Genomic DNA, 24,115 nt, shown 5'->3' with positions numbered 1-24,115 from the left:
CAGGAAATAAATATAATATGCATTATATATAACATGACTTTAGTAACTCTGATCTGTTATGTTACTGTTAAGAGTTAATAAAAATTAGTTTACGTCTCTAGTAATTTAGAAAAACAGAAGAAAAATACGCAATGAAGGCTTTCGTGCCTTCAAAATATTTTTGAGATATTGCTATGTATCGATAGAGATTTCGGAGGAATGTGAAAGTAATTTTTAATTGATGTGTCAAGCTCGTTCCATATAGCTGGGTGTCATCTTCGAAGGCGAGGTGGAATCCAGGAGGTGCCGAGCGCGGGTTGCGTGCAAGGGTGAGGTGTGGGCGCGGCTATAAGTAAGAGGTGCGCACGCTGGCGCGAGGTTAGTCGCCGTTCGGCAGCGTGTCGCCAACGGTGTTGTTCCACCGCTCCGACCTCCCGGTGCGTCAAACTCCCTCCACTCCTTCACGCACTCGCCTTTCTCATACGACCGGCGATCCTCGCTTGCGCAATCCAGTTGAAAACCGAAAGGTCGCCGCTATTGGCATTTGAACGCTCTCTGACATTAACGTTGCATTTAAATGTGCGCTGCAGCTTCCTCGTCGAGCTTCACTGTCGCAACCGCGTGTCGTTTGGGAAAGGCGCGTGTGCTGACGGACGTTTCTGTTGCAGCCGCCCGACGCCGCACGCCGCACGTCGCAAGCCGCACGCTGCACGCCGCAAGCCCTGCGCCCGCGATCTCGCTGCTCCCTACGCGAGCCATGGACCTCAGGATAGCGCTGTAAGTACCCGCTTCTTTATACAATTTTCCTTTTATAATACTTCATGTCAACACGTCGACATGTATCAGGTGGCAAAATTATATTCATAGGTATCTATTATCGCATTTGAAATTACTTTCTAATTTGTATATATAAAAGAAAAAAAAAACATTTGTACGTATCTATATAATATGATACAAGCTTCCAAACACGATTTTATTATTTGCTGTTACGAGATTAAAACAACTTTTTATAATTTGTGATTTCTGATAATTACGTAGTCGTGATGACGTTTGTCTTTGAATACTTCGGAACCTGTTAGCGAGCATTGTCACTTTCATCGAATGTTTGCTTAGATGAATCTCGCGGCGCGTTGAGCTTTACGTAATTGATTACTATGGGGATACGAGTCTCGTCTCACAGCCGATACCGCGAAAATATGATCTGATTTCTCGTGTGGAAATCAGGTGTTAAGCAACCAGCTTAACAGCAGCCAACTGACATCACGAATGAGGGCGAATTTCTCAATGACGGCTATGAAACGTTGGTTTAAAATATGCACGACTACGCGTACATTGTCTCCCCGAAAACCGCATAAGTTCTGCTGCGATGGGTAGCGTAATCATGTTCACAACTGGCTGTAACATCATACCGCTAATTTAAAAAAGCAGATACCTACATTAAACTTTCCTTCATAGAAATCTCTTTGAAATTTCCCTTTATGGCGTGTACTTTCATCGTTTTGCAGAACGTCTTGCTAACCAGTTATAATCGCATAAAGTCTCGTACGTACATCGTATGTGTGAAATATGCATGATCATTGAAAATACAAGTTTATAGAAACCAAGTTCTAACTATTGCGGTTTTTGAAATTCTATCACTCTATAGGAATTCTTTAAAAAATTTCCCTTGTCTCAACGATTAGTGTATCATTTATGATGAAACACTATTTTCTGTTCATTTTCTTTACGTCACGGTAACCTTAAAGCTCAATTTAAAAATAACCTAACAGTTTATGATGAAAGTATTTAAAATTTTATAATAATTTGGGGACGTGTGAAAATTATCAAATCATTATGTTGTGGGACATAAACTTTATTTGCAACTGTTGTCGAGAGTATCTCCGTAACAGTTTGCGACATTGACGCTAAGTGGAAGTCCGCAATTCTATTACCAATGCTATAATAACTTAGAATACGTTTAAGTAGTCAAGGATATTAAGTATTAAATTAAATAATGTCTATAAACAAGGTTTCAATATTGCTTATTTAATATGACATTAAATATGCGTGAATGCCTATGTAGCTAAATGCAAGTTGAATAGCTCGCTTTTATAAAATATTGTTAATTTAATACACATTAATTGTCATGTTATTAACTATTAATGCATAATGAAGTAAATTCACGTGCACTTCCTGTAGCATTGTAAATATATGTATGTGAAACTTAATAAAAAATGAAGTGTGTCAAATTATTTAGTGAACAAATTCCGAGAACAATATTCAAAAGATTCATAAATATTGATCAGCTAGCTTTATGTACTATAATGTATGTCTTGTCAGGTATGGTCCTGTATTAACGGTTTTCTGATTCACACTAGCTTAGTCCACAGCAAGTTCTCGACATAATATGGTCCAATTAGTATGCGCTGAGCAAATCATGGTTCCTGTGCGGATGATTATATCTGGCGGTCGTTGACGACGCAGCAAATACGAATCACTAATCACCCTATGAAAATTATATATATAAAAGACAATTTATATAGATAGCTTAATTATGAAACATTGCTCATCAATTGTTTCTTTACAGATGTGTTTCTAAATTATTTTACAACATGTACACTTAAACAATAGCCTATAGCAGAAACCTATGAACAGTTATATTAAATGTATGTAATAGTCTACAACGAAATTGTTCGACTCTCAAATCAATTAAAGTATTTAGTCACACTGTTACATGTAAGCATTATTACAATTGTTTCACTTTCGCCACCGAAAAGAAAACTTAACTGTTTTGTCATCACATATGCGTAATTCGACGTATTTGTGAATACAAAACAGTACATATTGAAATTTCTCCGTAGAATATATTTAGATATTACGTGAAAAGAAAGTACCAACGGATTTGATACAAACACCAATTACGATACGAAACGTGCGAAATGTGGTTTATTTGAATATAAACTATTTTTTATAACATTCACATAATTAATATGTAATTGAGTTTATATTAATTTAATATAACGAACTTAATGCTTAAACGCGAAAATTATTTACATTTTGACTAATTTGATGCGACGATTTTAAAATTGTTATTAATGAAAAACCAAAAGAGTAAATATAAACTTAAAAGCATCAATCAATATCTACATATGGTAGAAGTCTGATTTTATTTTCATTGAGTTATCGGAAAATCATACGTGTTTATATGATGTGGAAAAAGTTGTTACGTTTTTAAGGTTTCTATTAACTATATAAATACAAAGAAATGTTAAATATTATTGTACGACAAATATTTGTAATATAGAGCGGTTGGTATAACTGTACATTACTTTAGTTTTTGCATATTTATTAATCCTCGGTAAATATGAGGGGCTATAAAATAGTTGAGAGTATTCTTTAAAAGCTTAAAGGTGAGCTTTATTTCACACAGATTTCTAAACCTACGCGTGGTATGTCACGGTCACGTCGTTAGTGACGTCATAATTACTGCAATATGAAATGACCCTTCTTTCACTAGTAAATGTTAATTAAAATTAAATACAGGAGTGAAAACTTTGCGAATAAAATGTGACATTGTTTAAAGAATATACATCTAGACTTAAAAATATAAGAAAATTCTTAAAATAAACACATTAGTAAGGATACCGGATTACTAATTCTATATTACTAATATTCCCAAACATACTCAAAAAATAATTACCTTAAACCTCTACAATACAAAAAAAACTCAGTTTTTAAGGCAAGATAAATGTATCCTGTTTAACGGTAGGTAAAATATTGTTTGATGCCATTTGTATCAGATATCCGGTATTGGATGTTTGCGATTACGTGAGCGAATCTGTGCTTTTCTGCTCCGGGCCACTCACATCTCGGCTCGTCCTCGCTTGACCTTCACTTTCGCTTTTAAACGTTCCACTTAGTGCTTAAAAATAGTTGTAAAACCTGTAATCTTCAAATCAGTAGGCGGCGGCGTATAAATAGTGTTATTTAATATCAAACGTGTGACATTTTTATGCAAAACATAATTTGACGTTGATTGTATAATGTTAAAGTTCTTGAAAAAATAATTGTTACATTGTTTCCTCGTTCGAAAATCGTTCCCAAAGACGGAATTTTATTTAACCTTTAAATAAAGACAATCTTTTATAAAGATTTTGTATCTAATAAACAAATAAATCGTGGTATAAAATAATTAAATCTTAATTTTTAAATCCTAAAGTCATCTGTATAATGCATGATGCATGTCTAATGAGACGAAATCAATAGATTTTTAGCATCGCAGCTTTCGTTACTTTCGTTTTAGCACGTCAATAACTGTGATCTCATACACGTCAATCATAATATTTAATGACTATTCCATAATACATAAGAGATACTTTTCATATCGGTTTGGTTTCACTGAACCAGTTGAAAGTTTTAAAATTTACCTACGCAATATTCGAAATTTTGATGACGCACATACCTAACAATAAATTTGATTGTAGTTCTTGAGAATTGATTGCATATCTCACACCCACGTCGTTTGTAACTGCAGTCCATACTTTTTGTACATAGACACATAATTAAGGAGGCACAATACACGCGTGGGAAATGGCAATGACATGTGCCTATCGGGACGAATATCTATGTTTACAAAGCTTTTCATATGCATCCGTGTGAGTTTTTAATAACAAACACATTATTGATTGATGCAAATTATTGTTTAAAGCAAGAAAATCACCATGTTTGGGTGTTGCTGTCAACATCTTGTTTGCGACGTGTACATAGTTGATTACGTACGTTGAAAAATTCCCGCCCGAGGCGTGTCAACATTTAAACAAATATTCCAGCATCATTGTTGATCAACAGTTGATCAACAAACGTCTATCATGAATGCGAGACTCTGAGGGTACAACTGGATGATAAGGCAGACGACTTCTTGGTATATGTGAAGGTCGACTCAGGTAAACTAGAATTGCAATTTCGGATATCTGATTCGATTCATGTTTAAAAAATACAAACGTTATTTTTATTTTCAACTGGTTTCAACGGGAATAACCTTCCAATACGGCAGTATACAGTAGTATTTAAATTAAACGAAACTTTACGTACAGAAACCGTTTATTTTTATTCAAAAAAGCAGTCTTATTTATACAATATATCAACACACTTATATAGGTTTGTTTCAACTGTCTGGTTGAATAAACTGCTTATAAACTAATTGATTAAAAAAGCAATCACGTAAATCTGATATGCTGCGTTCAAGCCACATAAAAATACAGACAAATATATAGTTTGAAGGAGGTTGGTCTCAAAAACTTCTATTGCTAGTTAGGCTCATTGTACATTCATAGAATTACTTATTATTATATATTATTCTCATTACCTACATCTATCATATAACTCAAAGCCCAAACCACTAGACGGATCGGGCTAAAATCTGGCATGCAGATAGATGTCATGACGTAGGCATCGGCTAAGAAAGGATTTTGATAAATTCTACCCCCAAGGTATAAATAGGGGATGAAAATTTACTTAATCCGCGCGGTCGAAGCTGCGGGAAACAGTTAGTTTACTTATAAACTCAAATATCGCGAGCGGTTTACCTCTGCTTTGTGGATCAACTTTGCCCTTATCTCTATATCCTTGAGAAAAGACTGCCAAGAACCTCCTTGGTGTGTTTATTTCATCAAATGCTGGCAACCCGTTGTATCGTGTTTACTCGCCGCACCAGGTCACAATATTTTCGTAACTCAATAGTTTCAGTGCGGTGAAGCTTGTAGCGGTAAATTATAAGAACATTTTTTCTCGGCACGTGTGCTATAGTTATCGTAGTTGAAGGACAGAATCGATAGAATGTTGTAATTCTGTATATTATGGTCGCTGAGTAAAGAATGCGGCTAGATCATGACCTAAATGCGATACCTAGATATTACCTAATAGCGATCGGAAAATATTTTATTCATATCGCTAATTTCCTCATCAGATGCGTTCAATTTGATGAGTTTTCAATAATACTTTTGATATTACATGAGCATTAGATTTTTTTCATTTCATTTCTGTACAACCAAATAATAACATTTATAACATTAATTGCAAAAGTAATTTATGGATATTTTGTGAAACAGTATATAGGTAGTTCGAATAACAGCGAGATGAATTCCTCAAATCATTATATCTCTTTTTATGAATATAGAATATATAAAATATTGATGAATTTATTATAAAAGTCTCTAGTGATTGTTTGTAACAAAATATAGACTATGATTTCTCATAATAATTGTTTTATATCTATGGTTCTATTCATAAAGAAAAAAGCGGCGAAAGTGAAATGATGCGTTAACGTTCGAACGATCTATCGATCACAATAAATAACTTTTGAGCGTGCGTATGGCGCAGCCAGTCGAGAAGTAATTATTATGATGTATTGGTAGCAGTAAACTATAAGTATTAAATTGTAATAAATATAGCTTTCCGCATTTTCAGTTTACCAATTTAGTTGTATTTCATGGTATATCTCAACGCGATGTATAAGTTTAAATAATCAGTTTATTATTTGCGCCTAAAATTTATGAACATTTTATCATTTTATATAATCTGAGCCTATAATATGAAAGCAACGATAGTGTTAAAGACGGGGAAATCTTTTACCTAGGTAGACACGGGTCAAAATAGTTGTTAGGCGGTAGATTTGCGCAAACTGCATTATATCACCATTTCGTCAGCGGCGCATCATTCGCGAGATAAAAGGTGAGACGTGCCATGCGAAACTAACATTGGATTAAGTCGGTTGCATCAGTGACATTAAACATGCGGCGTCCGGGTTCGACCCCTGTCCGACGTCACTAAGATTATTGGTTATTTATGTGTCTTCGAATTTAAGCATCAATTTCGGCATCCACCAGTTTCACTTTACTGCCGATGACCTTTTGAGGAATGTGCCGTGATATAACGGATGAGGCATACACATGTGTTTGTTTTTTTATTGCACATCGTTTTATCCTCTTCATCAAATGTATTGTTAGGTTCGGATGTGCGTCGACTTTCTAATTAATGGCGTGAGATAGAGAACATTATAAGACTCGACACTTTATTGCCTAATCTAGTATGAGTACTTTTCTTGTAATTTATTATTTATGCTGATATTAGTCTCGTGATTTTATGTAATCAAAATACTTTTAAGATATCAAAACACTTTCGAAACGGTCATCGTGGAAAACGTTCAATGTCACATTTGAATATGAATTATTTCGCAATTTTGATATTCCAAATGTATAAATTATAATCATCTAAATTCCAAGCTCAAGGTTAACAATAAAATTTTTATATTAAGATAAACACATTTGAGTAGATTTACGCGCGCGCGGCATTCTGTCGCGGTACTCACGCATGATCAGTTCCTGTTTACGAAACATGTTTTATGTCGGCATTGTGGTAAAAGTTGATTTTCTGCTCAGGGAAGCGTAGGTATTTGGCAACACTGTAAGCCTTGAAACGCATTCGGTATGTGGTTGACGATAGGAAATTGGGAAAACTATGAACCCTCAATCAAGTAATATTTATTACCCAAGGGACAAGGTGCATTTTTATAGCTCTTGAAATCGTCATGGTGTTTGACTAATATTAACGGTGATATGACTACAACAATTTTAAAGTTGTATAAACATCGATGTCCAATGTACTTAGGCATTCAGACGCAGTATGAGAGTAATATGTTCACGTCAGTCGTAGACATGGGCGGTGCGTGCGCTGGGTATCAGCCATGCTTAAAAATGCACGCCGTGCAAGTCAGACATGACTTGAGATGACCAAGTGGTATCTAGCGAAAAAAATTAACCTACGGAAAGGAATACCAAGTATACATGTAGATGAGTTACTTGGGGGGCGAATTAGAATACGTAGGATTTCACACATTTCGCATTTTATTAAATACACCAAATATTTCTACATAAGTTTTAACTGTTAAAAGTGAGACAAAATAATATGTAAAAAGATAGAAAGTCTTCCTATTCTTTTGTTTAAATAATCTTAGCATCACATCGCATATGTTTGTTGTTATTATAAACAAAGACTACAGATTAAAACATTAGAGAAATCGCGTTTATTACATCTAAATCGTCATTTTGATGTAGTCTAAAATGATATAAATTCGAACTCATTTCAAAGCACGTAGTAAGTGTTAATTTGCCACGTGACCAAAATCCCTGAATACAGAGGCATAGGGTTGATGAACTGTAGTGCCGTAATACGCATCATAGCAAAATATTTAATAACTCTTTAACACCGCATTCACGATCGGACGTGATTATCACTATAATTATTTAGCTTTCGAACGAAGTCCGATCAAAAATTACCATTTATGGACAGAACATGCATTTTGTACTAGACAATAGACAACTTCCTCTGTGTTGAATAATCGAAAACAATACTGAAATAATGGTGTTTAATTATTAATAATAAATAACAAGTTTTATTGTATGATAGCTCATACAATAACCTCTTCCATCTACCAGACAACGTTTTGAGTAGACCCCAGTAGACCCACTACTTCTCTGAAAACTTATAGTTGAAACCAATCATTATAAATTTATTTAAACAATTCTCTTTTGTGTTTTAATTCGTAAAGGTCCAAATATTACTATTCTCAGAAATCGTGTAACAATAACTAGCCTTGCAACTATGCAACTAATTAGATAGAAAAAATTCCAGTAGCAATAAAGATAAGCTGGAATGTGACTATTTCATATGCGTTAATGATTTGACAGAGATATAACACCTCAACAATAATTATTAAGAGATATATCATCTAAAATAACCATAGTTATGTATCATATATGACTAGAAAGAATAAGACGCAAGTAGCAACGTTATGAACTGCATATTTGCCGTACGTTCACTGGTGACCTCGAAGTCTGAGGTAGACAGAGACAAGTCAGACCTTGTCTCATGATGCAGCATAACACTACGCTTACTGTCGCCAAAGCACGCTCTCTAGGGCTGCGTGCAGACAAGAGCACAAGTTACTATTAATGGGCCAGACGTAAAATTCAGACCCTTTTGTTATACTCCGTTGCAACATGGTGAACTAATGTTCCTATTTCTGTGTGCACGTACCATTATGTGAAATCATAAAGGAAGCTGATTCCACGCCTTATCGCGATTACACTTTTTGCCGTAGATTGTTGTTGTTGGTAAAGTTGATGGCAATGTTCTGACGATGTTATCGCTTTTACTATATACAGTGCGCTGAGGTTTGGCCACTTCCTCTCACAGTTTCCCTATATAGTCACTGGACAAATACGGAATACGCGCTATGTGATTGTGATACTTAATCGCATTTAATAAGTTAATGCATTATCTGAACCAATATTAGTTTTTACTCATTTTGTTGTTGCCCAAATTTGTTTCTGAAAATAAGTTAAGTGATTTAAATATTAAACCAAAATTCAATCATGGGTCGTTAGTTGTTCTACATAATCTTAAAACATAAATCAGTCCGCTTCTGGTTAGGTATAGGTATCTACTGAGTCAATGCTATACGAAAGCGAGTCCGGACACTGGCGACAGTAGCTTGCCACAGTCTTTACATTGAGCAACGAGTTATTAATATCCAACTTTCGTTACCTTGAAATTTAAAGCCATAGTTTCGCTGGAACATAAAACAAATCTTTAAACGCTTTCTAGGCGATATTTTGCCGATATTATCACGACACATGCCAATTAAAAAATATTGTCTTTTAATTTTTTGTAGCTATGTATAATAAGTATGCAGGTATGCTCGAAAATTGTATTATGAAATAATTAAAGTAAAATTATCCAATATGATGAACCCACTATATTCTTATTTTATTATATGTAGTTTTATAATAGTATCCATAACTCAATAATACGTAGTTTAGTTGCGACTGCCTTATTACGATTGAGCGAACACAAAATCACTGAATTTCACGTTACGCTAAGCGCCTCCACTTAAATAACTTTATAGGTAACAACAACATTGTTAGTTTTTTTTAGATGCAGCGTGAAGTAATAACAGCGCTTACTATATTTGAATTAATTACATATGCAAAAGAAAAGACCAAGGTGATTATTAGTGGGAAATCATATGTGTTGGTTTGAATTTAATGTGTTTATGTAAATGACACAGATGCTGGCATAGACCCTAAAAATCTTTCTAAAATGTAATAATCGTGACAAATTGCTATTCGATAATCTCCCGTTATATACGCGTACTAGATAGGCGTGAAGTATAAATATTTTAGGCGAAGACGCTCATATAACATGATATAATGTTTGACATAAGCTCACTTATGTAATTTGATATCCGGATAGATAAATTATATTACAAGCGTCCGGGTTTCTCTGACTCACATTCGTGTTTGTCACCAGATGCGATTAAATCTTATATGCTTATAATTATCATTCCTTCAATTTCAATTAATTTATTTGATATCACTTTTAGCTTTCATGTTTACAGAGTGTTAAAAAGTGTTAAATTTATCACAATATCGTACACACATGTTCAATTCAATTTTATTTTATGAATGGCAGTACACACATGTTTATTGTTGCATTGTGTCATAACTAAAGTAATATGACAGCAAATGGTTTGCTAGAATTTGAATATGCAACGTAACATTCAAATTCAAGTTGACAAGTGCAGTGTGTCTACCTATTGTTGCAAAATTGACAGCGGCTACAAAGGTTACATAACTGAGTTTTGGTAAAATGGCAATGACCATAAATACGTTGGCATTACTTAGTTCTCATTCGCTTTGGTCAGTGTACCATATTTAGGTATCCGTGAGAGGGCCGACGACCGACGCACTAAATGCAACAAACAGCCTTTAGAGAAATCATCGTGAAAACAAACATGAGACCGGTTTGTCGAAGATTCGTTGTGAATATGAGAATAAAACACGTTATTTTATTTACTGTTGTGAATTATTCAGCACTTTTTTTAATTCTGCGCGAGTTGGTCCGGTCAACATGATTTATTTAGTGATGTTGAAATAATGCAAGTCGCACTGCCGCTGAGATATTCTTCTGTAGTATAAATTGCAATAATATTCAGTTTTTGAATAACATTGCGTACTTATTCATTTTTAATTAGACAATTCCTCGTACACTTGGCACTCAATTATCTATTATAATATTATGTATTTTGTGTTATTCTGAAGAGTGGTAAAAACACACTTTTACTTTTAAGCCAAAATTACAAACCGGCTATTTAATTATGTAGACGAGTAGAACAGGAAGCTATAAAATCGTCATTTTTAACGATCAAGCACTAAATATTTATAAGTTTGTCGATGAAAATTTAAAGTCCTTACGTACCGAAGTCACCTGTCGCCATCTATTAAACCCGTTATCTTACCATAATGAATTTTGCGTGTGAAAAAATTATGTTCACTCAATTGATTTTTATGACATGGAGAAGTTCAAATTTCAAGCAAAAGAATCCTCGTAAGAATACTTTCCGATGCCAGTATATAATTCTGCTTTTTTTCGTTTGGAAGACTTGGTTATTGGTATGATTTCAAACGGATTATGCATTTTAATTTAAATCATAACTATTCTCTCGATCTATCTGAACTTAAAAACGGTGTAAAATAATTTTCATCTTACTGACAATCTTCTAACAAATATCACAAGTGACGGAATATGTTTTATTGCATATTTTGACCATGGGCGAACTGTCTGAGATATATGAAAATGATTTCAAAAGCCAAAAATCTTATAAAATTCGTTTCATATTCAAATATACTTACGGTGAATTTCTAGTTGACTATTCACCGAAACTAATAGGACTGAAATATACATACACCAATCAATTTTTTTTAAGCCGGTAACAATGCTTCCGATGAAAGAATTTCTCTTCCGGAACCTTGTATCATATTATTATATTGCTCAGTACCGTATAAATTTAAATATTACCCTTATATTAAGACACAGTATTATGTATTTTAATGAAATAAACAATTGTAAAGGGAGTGTGGTTGATGGTAAAATTATCTTCGTCACATCTTCATTTTATCATTGCTAATCATAATTTTATCTTGACACTTATATTAATTCATCAATTGTGTTTGATCTTAAATCACACAAGCTGACAAATAATTTATCAGAGCATTTATTGTAGCTAATTGATGTCTTAGCTTTGTCCTCCAGAAGTTAAATGTCAACTTTGCATATTGCGGAATACCTCGATGAAGAGACATAGGTATATTGCTTTTTAATAAGTCTTTAGAAAGAACTGGTTGCTCCTCTCGTGACCTTTACATTTTGGTATTTTAGAATGGTGCCATATTAATTACGACATTACTGTATAAATACAGAAAATTTTACCATTCAATCGAATGCTACGTCTCAATTTTAATATGAATGTATCTATTTTGAGTAAACTAATACAAGCATGAATGCTTCCACAGTTTTCTTTTTTTTTTTCAATATTTTCACAATTCTCCCATTGGTGGGCAATAATCAAACCATTTGAAGATTTCATAATATACTAGATGTTTTGAGTCACTACTTAGGCATAATACCTATCGTCTCAACATTAGTTTGTAGTCATCTCTTTATGTTAAGCATTAGCGGGCAACTGAACTGCTGGTTTGCCACATTTTTAGCAATCCACAGCCCAAGAACATTTTCAGAGCCTTCTCCTCCTTACTATTTGTGACGAAGCATGCTCGACTCTCACTCTCAAAAGCCTGCCAGATTTTTTCCCTTAGGAATTATTTTCGTATATCTAAAACAATTCGCCAATGGCCAAATTTTGCAACAATAATACATATTCCGTCACTTTTAATCGCTGTGTTAGAAGATTGTCACGTGAAATAACTTTTGTGCGTTAACTGGAGGCTTTTCACGCACAATTATTTAACTTTTTCGCCTCATATTTAATTAAATCTAGTATGCGATTATGCAGTTGAAATATAATATAAATAAATGTGATTTCTGTGCTCGAAATGCAGTGACCGGATAAAACAATTATATAACGAAGAATTAACAATTGTCTAGCCAAACAGTCCATTTATATTGACACGCATAGTTAATATTCACTGAGTATTTACAATTGAATAAATCCATTGCGGCAACTGTAACGGCATACATCCACAGTTCGGTTTTTCTTTAATTTAAATAATTCTGGTTTTTATCGATACGTTTATATTTACTTTATATATTTTTATTACAACATTTACATGAATGCATATAATTTTATTATAACGTTCGCTTTATTACAACGTTATAGTATAACTAACTATTGAATTATTGCCATATCGAATTCTCAAATAGATTTAACGGACGCGTAAAATATCGTTATACTTGGTACACTAACCAATTATTACTCTCTTAATTGCAGCAAAAAGGTATGAAAGTGTTTTTCTGGTTAAACACTAACACGCAACTCAAACACACCAGATATCTTGAACGAGAATAGAAGTGAGGAAGTTCTCTTTCATTCCTTATCATTTCTCATTCCTTATCAGGCGTATATTACAGGACTTAATTTTATTTTATGGGTTTTTAGGGGGTTTGTAGCAGCACTTCAAGTTTGTGGGGCGCCGCCGTTGTCCCGCGGTCGCCATCTAGAAAAAAGGGTTTTGCACTTTAACTAAATAAATTTTTAATAATGATTATCAAATAATATTGCATCCTCTGAGAAACGCATCTCCAGTGTAACATTTCAATGGACTATTATGACAGTAGCTTAATTATTCACGGCAATTTTTGTTAAACGTAAAATACATTAAACTTACAGGTGAAATGTAAGGTTTATTTTAAGTGCAGATAATAAAATATATGATTATCCTACAGTTGACTCAGTATAAGCATTGCTGTAACTGCATAGGTCATGAAGAACTTTATTTATATTGATAGTATGTTCGTAGATCATACGCTCACCTAGCCTTGCGCTCGGTGCGACCTTACATCTAGTGAAATTGAACCGGTACTCATTCTATACCGGTCTGATTGCACTCTTGTAAGGAATTATTAAGGCTATGTAATACATTTCAATGTCTATTTAACCGACTAATGATGTTTACCTACTGCATGTGGAGCCCCTTTTAATATTCATGCACAATTTATAATAAAACTGTATACTAGCGCAATTACAAATTGTAATAAGCATTTAAAATCGTCATCCTTCGAAATGCTTCCGCGTGCCGATACTTGTTTTGTATGAAATTGCGCGGAAGTCACTGCCTTCCGATTGCAATAATTGGTAATGCAGTTCCTATTCGGGAACATGACACTACTGTAAGATAATGCATGATAATGTTATTATAAAGTTTTAAAGTTAAACTACGCCTTCGACCGGGTTTCTAGAGCAACTATTTAAACTCTTTCGTGAGATTCATTAAATAGCATAAGTATATCCGACAAACGGATATCCGTGATACATAGTAAGCTATCTAATAAAACTATGAAAAACGATTTTGAGCAAGTATTTTATCTATTTAATTATCTGTTATCTGTTGTGACGTAATAAAAGTTATTAGCTAATACTTTAAAAATATATTATTTAAAGTGGTCTCAGTAACGAGAGCGAGAGTCTCTCCAAGCGAAAGTGATCGTAATGTTGCGTTGCTTCGATCTGCACTTGCCCGGAATGGCAATGCGTAATACACCCACGCTCCGATTTTTCATCACTAGTTCTCACGACCACATCGCGTATTCACAATTATTGCAATGTTCGACGTTTGTTTTGTAGTCTTCTCTCTTCATTTTCACATAACTTTTTGCACGGCAACGCAACTAATTTGCTTGCATATTTGTTGGTGCTTTCAAACTATGCAAATGCAATATGTGTTACGAAATAAGTGCCAATTTTTGTGTGGTAATCAATTATTACACACTCAACTACAATATCAGTTGTTGCCATTGTGATGAAATAAATGACTCATAGTTTCTTGTCGTACTAGCATGAACTGACAGATGTTGTCGCACTGATTCATCGATACAATGCGGTAGACATTTTGAAATATAATGTAGTGACACTTGGTAAATTAGACATTTCCTTTGTTACAGATGTCTTCTGCTCTGTGCAACATACACGGTCGTTGCGGAAGTAGACATCATCACAGAACCACGACCAGGTGAAGAGTATGTCTTAGTTAGCTCTGGACAACAAACACCAATAAGAAATTTTGAGACCTCGCATAAAATTCCAGAAAAACATCCCAATCATAGACTTACAAAGCCAGAAGATAGCAATGAAAAAATATTTAAAAAGTTACACAGTGGAAAAGTCAAACATTCTACAGAAGGTATCGTTTCTATAGAAGAAGATAAAAAAGCGCAAATTAAAAAAGGTCAAAAACTTAAGGCATCCGAATCAATTGAAATCGATGTTCCTGTGTCAAAGTTAGAGGACATCAAGATTAAGGAAAATGTTAGAGATGTTGATACAAACCCTGAATTAGCAGTAGCTTTAGAAGCTATGTCAGAATCTGGAAAATTAAGTAATGATGGTGGAACTACGACACAAAAACCTATTCTAACAACAGCATCTCCCACAGCGTCCAAAGGTTATGAATACATTCCCATTAATTTTGACACCATTGACGATATTAACAGTGGACTCCTCTCATCAAATGTGAAACTTGAGACAGCTGGTTCAGAACAAAAACAACACTCACGAATTCAAGTTAAAAAGGGACCAAATGGTCAAGACTATGAATATGAGTACATTTATTATTATTATGATGAAGATGATGAAAGTAAAAAGGAAGTGAAAGACAAACCCGCAAGCACTGAAGCACCAGTTCTCAATTCACATGATGGACCAGCAAAAGTTGAGAGTGAGAACCATATTGCCAAAGACAGTAGATCAAAAAGCAAATATAGCTCAATCGATAGATCAACCACGACCACAACTGCCTCTCCAGAGGTACAAAATGAAGTATTGAGCACATCTGGTAGAGGTCGTTCGCGTGGAAGAAATATCACTCCAGCTCCAGTTCAAGAAGAAATAGTAGAGAGGTAATTATAATTAACTTAATTTTGGCCTGCAAAAGTAACATAATTGTAGTTAGATCACATTGTAATTATAGTGCATTTGTAGTTTAAATAACAACATAGAAGTAGTATTAGAACTAATATTCTCCACATCACTTGCGATCTTCACTGGAGTACCTGATACATCTGGCTTCAAATGTGCCGTACGTTGAAGGATGCTCCTGCATATGGAATTTATGAAATGTACGTACAATTTTATTTTCTTAACAGATTACCGTCAAGCACACGGTTCCCACCTCGGGGTCGTAGTTTTGGCGGTTCAAGCACCACTACTCATGTACCTGAAGTAACATCACAAGCCATTAGACAGCGTGGTAGATCACAAGTTGATAGTGTGGCTGATGAATCTATCGGTCAAACCAGAAGTAGGACACGTGCGCATGTTAGGTAAATTGTAAAAAACTACACAGAACATCGTGTTAATTATGTATATATGTATTATTCAATATCATTGTTAGGCTTTTGTTTCAACTAATAATTATTCATTATTAAACATTTCAGGCGACCAAGCTCGGAACTCGTCGATCTTGATAGTTTCAAAACACATTCGGGTGACATTCGCAGCCAATACAAGGAACCGCCAACGAGATATTCATCTGAAAGCAAAACTACTACTGATGTTTCTGACGTGGAGGCTGTAAAGGAAATGCATCGGGAAGGCCACAGTCTCTCAAGCGGTATCATTTTCCAAGAAATATTAGATGACGCCAAATTGCCTTCGGACTACAAACAAACGACGACGTATGAACAAGACACAACCGAATATACAACGATGACTGCGATGGAAAAAGTAGCCCTCGATCTGTACGCCTACTTAGCGGGTGAAAATTTGAACAACGAAATAAATCCCTCAAGCGATTTGTTGAGTTTTGATGGATCCACAACAGTAGACGATGATACTTGGACAACCGAAGCTATGACTACAACAGAAGAGGAAACTACGCCGACGACCACAACTACAACAACAACCACAACCACCACCACGACTACCACTACACCAGCGCCCACAACGACAACAACTGCGGCCCCAACTCGACCATCGCGATTCAAGTCCCGCCCTGGAGCCCGAGCTAGAGGCTCGGTGGCTACCAGTGCAGCGACAGAAGCACCTCAAGAAACATCTACTAGGGCGCGAGGTAATTCCAAGTAACATTAACACCTTTTAAAGTCTCGAATTATTAACATGGTATCGCCTGTATAAACGGATGGAAAGTTGACACATCCGATAATTACCATTCAGCCGTTCTCCGGATAGACACGTCGAAATTACTTTCTTTAGATACAAGTATAAATTTAAAACCTAGGTACTACTAATTTGTGATTGTGTGCGTAGCGATGTTACTATTGTGCTTTGCGACTTAATGCGAATTTATTTATGTGTTATTGTATGACATTTTTAAGGCTGTGCGCACATGAATGCGGACATCTTTTAGAAATTCATTTGGAAGTATTCATGAGCGCATGAGCTTATTTTAAATAATACTTCGTTTTGTGAGTATTGGTTACGAATACAGTAAGAGAGTATTTTTCTACAGGTCGGTTTGGTAAGCCAAATGGAGTCAGAAAAACTACAGTCGCTAACGCCGAGGCGGAGTCCAGTTCAGCAGCCCCTGCCGAGAAGCCAGCAACACAGCCTAAGGTTCGCATTGATTATCATGCAAATATATTATTCAAGGAAATAAAACCATATTTATTATGTAAGGCGATATGCTCAAGCGACTTATTGCTATGCGAATGTAGTTACTAACTTGTTAGCCTACATTTAAGATAAGCAACTTATATACCATACTATACTTTGACTTGCCCAGTTTTTGTTCAATAATTTCATTGTAATAATTGCTCTATTACTCATGTAGCGTCTTCCTCTGTTTGCTAAAAATTATTGGACCGCAACTAACACATCAAAACATTTTACTTATAAAACATTGATTATGTTCCATCGAATATCACAACAATATAAAAAATACAAAACATTCGTTACATAAGGAAGCCATTTTGAGGACAGGAATTTTAATAGTGAAATTTTATACATTCCTCGTAATAAGAAAGTGTACATTTTAATTGGTTCATCATTACTTATAGAATTTAATTTTTTTCCGTAACATGCTTTTTCTAAGAAGTTATAAGAATGAAATTAGTAAATTATTTATTAGTTGTCCCTACTAAAATGCAAAGCAAAGTTTTTCCAATGCCATGAGTGCTGACGATTCACCGTCGTGTTTATGACAGGCGTTCGGGCGTAGAGGCGGTCTATTCGCTGGCCGAACCCGCCCTGTCTCCACGACGAGTGCGCCGGCGCAGGATGGCAGCAGTGCAGCCAGCGAATCACCTGCACCTAGGTAAACCTTTGCGCTAGGTCTTTACCTAGATCAAAAAACATAACATAATCAATAACTGTAGAGATAAGATAAGAAAAACGAACAAGAGACATAAAAGACCAGGTTTAAATTGGCTAACATGAAGTTCAAATTTGCTAACTGAATTTCTGAACAGCTAAATCAATAACGTATCTTCTGCATTAATATGCAGGATGTACCTTCTGCAATATAATGTGTGTTGATCATAGACAGATGCAAAATCTATTCTATATTAGATTTTGACATGAGGTATTATTATATGTAAAATTGTTATTTCTTTGTTTAGGAGAATATAAACAAACTAACAGTATTGAAAAAATAAGCTGAATGTAAAATTTAACTAAAATAATAGACAGGAGATCAAATATAAAGGTCATGGCCAGATTTCTAATAATCAGCATATATCCGTCAATGAACAACAGGTTAATTGGTTTTTATTAAGTGCCTACCGTACCTTTATTAAATATAAAATTTGAATTAAAAAATATTTCAATAAAATTAAAATATTGGGTTACAAACAAACACTTATTATATCCCTGCCTCTGATAGACTTACCAGTTTTATGACTACGAATCTTGATTTTATTCTGTTACTTTTTCCCAATTAACGATTTATAAATTGCAGTTGAAACACCTGATTTTAAATAAAAATTAGTTTTTTTATTAGATTCACTCAAAACATAAGCTTCGGTAGGGTGAAGGGTGTTTGAGTAAAACATAAGTAACCCTATCGTTTGGAAAATCTACGTTACCCCACAAGAAGAAAAGCGTCAAAAATTGACAATATCCATTAACAGCTTTATTTTTTACACTTAGTTTGGTTTCGAACTTCATGTACAAAACAAAACATTTAGAACATTCATCATCATCATCAGCCCGTATATGTTCCCACTTCCCACTGGGACACAGGCTTCCTATGAGGGTTTAGAACATTACTATTGGTTAATTTTGTTCATCTGTAAATGTTCGTTTTTTAGTGTCTATCCATACATAATCAAATAACCAAAAAGTTAACTAATTTCCTCGATTCTCAGAGCTCGTCTACGTCCCGGTTTAAGAAGAACTGCATCTACTACGACGGTGGCCGCTTCGTCGGCTGAAGTAAGCGAGACGACCGCACCCAGCGCCAGCTCCAACGCAGGATCTGGTGAAGTTGTTGAAACCACACCAACACCAGGCAGAAGTATTGGGTAAACACCTTATTACGTCGATATCATATATGTACTTTAATTAATAATACACATCTTAGATAATGTGAATTTTATTCCAAACATAAATTAACTTATTTTTAAATTAACTTACTGCATTTTGTATCTTAAAAGATCTTGAACAATTATCCGATAATAACCACAATTAAAATTACAACATTATCACAGCTTTTACATACAGTACTTGGATAATAATTTGTGATTTGTACGCGTAAATAAGATTTTTATGCCATCAAAGTGCGATGTAAATAAAACTTACACAATTTACTTTTTTCAGACGTAAACCAGGTGTGAGGCCCATATCTCTGAGACCGGGGCCCAGGCTTAACCTTAGGCCCAACCCTCGTCTTAGGCCAGGTGTGGCTACTACAGCGAACACTGAAGCTCCTTCTGAGGCACCCGCTCCCGAGACTTCGGCGCCCGCGGAGTCCCCCGCAGCCGACGAAGAATCTGAGGTTAGAATTTATTTATCACACCAGTAGATAATCAACACTTTAAACTGTCTCACAATCTATGCATTTTTCTGGTACACTTTACTGAAAAATTATGGCACTTTTAAGTTTGGATTTTGACATAACCTTGTTTCATTAATGACTGGATGTTTTGTCTGAAAGTAATTTTACCCACATAAAATATTAAAATTTGGAAAATTTAACTGACTGATTGATCGATCAACGCACCGCCCAAACTACTAAATTAATCGAGCTGAAATTTAGCTTGCATAGCCACTATGATTTAGGCATTCGCTAAGAACAACACAACGCATCATTTTGACAAATTCTACCCCCAAGGGTAAATTTATTTTGACTTGCGTCATAAGCATATCTGCATAAAGTTCATTTTATTAACATTTCTTAGTACTATAAAATATATTGACAAATACACGACAATACGTTCGATATTAATATATAAGTGGCGCCAGTTAAACAAAAGACATTGACCTCACTTTAAATAACGTGCAGTCCGTTGCTTTTAATTGAAAGTAAATCAAGGTTGACGTGTTTAACGTTGCGGCAACCAATAGTATCGCACGCTCAGAAATATTTATATTTCGACACTATTTAGAGAATAAATTCATTTTATTAATGATTATTCAATTAGTTGTTTGCGATACTTCAGTCACGATATGAAAGTGTCTGCAATGTGTTAAGCAAATGGCTTGACGCAAATTATCCAAATGCGTTTTTGAAGATATAACGCTTGGTGAAATATAACATCATGCCGCATTTGCAACAATGCAAATGCACTAAAATAATGTAAAATACGCATGTTAATTATTCGCCGCGCTATTTGCACCAATGTTTAATTTCGGTATTAACATTGCTACAAATAATTATAAGGGTGTCAAAAACAAAATGCTTTTGCTGTTATATTTCTAATCAGCATTTGCCTGCGGCTGCCTGTGTTTCAATGTTTATTATTCATATAAACCTTCTTCAATGTGACAACAGACTGAAAAACAGAGTGATTCTCTGTCTATTATAATCTGTTGCGTAATATTAAAGATCTAAGCATTTAGACACACAGACGGCGGATAGCGACTTTGTTTTATACTATGTATGTACATACAAAGTATATGCAAAGTTTTGTACATTCTATTTTTTACAAATTAGAGGCACAAGTAACGGGCTTTACGTGTTTCAGGCTTCATCTCCAACCCCATCTCCCGAAGCGCCTCGAGGAGGAATCAAGTTACGTAATAGGCTACAGGTGTCGCCTTCTCCTAAACCTCGCGTTGCCGTTACACCTCCACCACGCAGGCCTAACCCCCTGTTGAAGAGGAAATTGCCTTCCACTGAGGTAAGGACCTATTCTATAAGTAAATAAAACGATTTTTTTATCGTTAGTGGGCTTGTCTTATACATATATAATATAACTTATTGGGTTATACTACTATACTACTCATTAAAAATATTTCAAATAACGTAAACCAATTACCAGGCCACAACCGAAGCACCAAAGAAGGCATCATCAGAGACGACGGAGGAAAGCACGAGTGCTGAGAAAAGCGAGACTGAGACGGAGGCCGCGCCCGCGGAGACCACCCCCGCACCCCCCCTACGCGGTCTGGACGCTCTGATCGCCAGAAGACGCGCCGCCGGAGTAGGCGCGCGACCTGCGCGACCAGTTCGAGGCGCCAGGCTACCTAAATAAACAATAATAATTACTGTTTAACATTATGACGTGACTTCAAACGAAATTTCATTAGAACTCTGTCTATTCAGCACACTGTTCCCACCCCACATAAATTATGTAACCACTGTTCTCACGAGAATCGAGATTTCCCACACTTTAATCTTTGACGCTGTTTCGAAGCCGTTTATTTTTTCTTTTAGTCATGTCATGAATTAGTCAATTCAACGCCCCAAATGAGTATAAAAAATAGATTAACTGCTCATCATACTATCAGTACTTATATTTTTTGAATATTTTAATACAGGTAGATTATATGCATATTTAGATTTTACCTACCCTTTTACTTTTTAATTTTAGAAGTTTTGACCTTGATATTAAATAGCCTCCTATCAAGGGGTTTACTCACTAATTTAATTATACGTGTTATATGTACATATTAGAATTAAATGTTATTACAAGAATGTACCTAGGGATCTACTTTGGATAATACCCTTTACAGTTTTATAATTTTATAAACCAAATTCATTATTAATTAAAGGTTTTTTGTAAGTTTTATCCTGCAATTGAAGTTACGTAACAAATATTGCTAGTAAAATTAAACGAATTTCTACAGTGCCTTCAAAATATTATAAAATTATATTAAAACGTGTACTTATTTGTTTTACGTCTTCATAATAGATGGAAATTTATGTATAAAGTTTTTTCACGTGTAATTAGGCAATTAGAAAGCGAAATTTTGATTAACTTGTGATACTATTAAATTACACATACATTCATTTTTATTTATTATCATAAGTGATGAACATTGTACTCGGACTATAATAAATCGTTTGCCATGGCAACATTCACCGATATGTGACAACTACTGAAGCACTGATAGTTAGTGCCATCGTGATATGTTTTGTATCTTTTCGTAAGTGTGATAATATACTTAATAATAATAAGATAATGTTTATTTTTGTATGTTTTATTCCAAACCACACCTGTCCCTTATCGAACCCTATATCTTATCGAACAATTCTATCAATAAACATCTATAACGAAGATAAGAGCATTCAAATAAAATTCTTGTTTTTATTCTGTGATATTTGCAATTAGTTAATAATTTAAATATCGCCTCTATTTTTGTAACGTATCTATTTATTAATAATAAACAGTTATATTTCATAAGCGGATTACACCAGTCTGTTTGTATGAGATAACCCTACACAAATAAACAATATGGCAAAGGTTAATGTCTGATGTAAAGTTATAATTAAAAGACTTGAATCTAAAATATTATATTATCTAGAGTTGGATGTTTTCGATTTAAATACTATTTATTTCCACATTTACTCAAATCGCGTGGGTTATATAATGAATTTCATTTATCTTTATGATATAAGACCTAGACGAAATAAGTCATTGATTGGAATATCTACTACATATGATACATACTTCTGCCCTCTGACATTTCACTCCAATCTTCTTCACACAAAGGTAGAAGCAGATATTGATAACTTGGATGTTGTTAACCTCTGTCCTAATTTTTATGAATATTGCTACAGAGGTTACAAGAGAGGTTTATGATGATTTAGCGTAGTAGGTGGACTGAGATATGGTTTCGCATTTATAATAAAGCAGGGATTTTCTAAATAAGGTAATGCTACAATAAATGATAAAAACTTTTAAATATCGTCTTGAAATAGAACCTATTCACGAAACCTATGTTGTTACGAGTCCAGGTAAGTACCCGACATGAGATAGATTAGGTTATGTTCGATGCAGGTTTAAAACAGGGATATATTTTTGCAAGTTACAGCCTAACGAAACGAATCTTACGAATTGAAATGGAATTTTTTCGGCAGCTTGCAATCTCGCGAGCTTGATTACCTATATAATAAAGATTAATACAATTTTACGCTGACAACTACATCGTACTAATATTATAAAGACGAAAGTTTGCAGGAATGTATCCAGGATGATTGTTACTCTTTCATGCAAAAAAATCTTTTAAGATTTGTACGGTATTTAGTACAGACATAGATTTTAGTCTGGATTAACACATTTTAGCCAGGTACCACGTGAAAGCCGAAAGCGAAGCTGCTGGTTCTTGCTAATCGTGTATACTCGTGTATATTTAAGCTAAAGTCTACATATAATATGATAGAGGGAGAAGGAACAGTTTTTATCTCCGAAATCTCGCAGAATCGAAGGTGAAAAAGAAACAAGAATGCATAATATCGACCGGTATAATCTTATCCCATAGGGGATCTTTTTAGTGGTATAATGATGTCTTAGTTATATTTATCTCAATGCAGTTTTTTGAGCCAAAAACGAGCGCCATCACATTTGAAATTTTCGCTGTTTATTTTTTGTTTGATGCCATCACGCAAAGAGCAGCGGAACCTACGCATTAGTGATAATATAATATAATGACGCAACTTCGACGCAACAGACATCGATAGTACGA

The 24,115-nt window shown here is 34.7% G+C and overlaps 1 protein-coding gene across 3 annotated transcripts; it reads left to right on the top strand.

Moving 5' to 3' along the window:
• The first annotated feature begins 333 nt into the window (after nucleotides 1–333).
• LOC119835898 (mucin-5AC-like) lies at nucleotides 334–22,618 on the top strand. Of its 3 annotated transcripts, none has more exons than XM_038361002.1 (11): nucleotides 334–416; nucleotides 648–756; nucleotides 14,974–15,927; nucleotides 16,174–16,350; nucleotides 16,465–17,099; nucleotides 17,499–17,602; nucleotides 18,193–18,302; nucleotides 19,354–19,509; nucleotides 19,805–19,982; nucleotides 21,172–21,327; nucleotides 21,469–22,618. In XM_038361002.1, the coding sequence occupies exons 2-11, from the start codon at nucleotides 737–739 to the stop codon at nucleotides 21,679–21,681; spliced, it is 2,703 nt and encodes a 900-aa protein (XP_038216930.1). In that variant the 5' UTR covers nucleotides 334–416; nucleotides 648–736; the 3' UTR covers nucleotides 21,682–22,618. The 3 variants fall into 3 exon arrangements, with proteins under 3 accessions (XP_038216930.1, XP_038216931.1, XP_038216932.1); XM_038361003.1 differs by having other exon boundaries at nucleotides 570–756; XM_038361004.1 differs by lacking the exon at nucleotides 16,174–16,350.
• Nucleotides 22,619–24,115: the final 1,497 nt, after the last annotated feature.

Source organism: Zerene cesonia, chromosome Z (genome assembly GCF_012273895.1).
Source record: "Zerene cesonia ecotype Mississippi chromosome Z, Zerene_cesonia_1.1, whole genome shotgun sequence".
NCBI classification, from domain to species: domain Eukaryota; kingdom Metazoa; phylum Arthropoda; class Insecta; order Lepidoptera; family Pieridae; genus Zerene; species Zerene cesonia.
The sequence above is the reverse complement of the archived record's forward strand: the minus strand, read 5'-3'. Positions and strand labels throughout refer to the sequence as shown.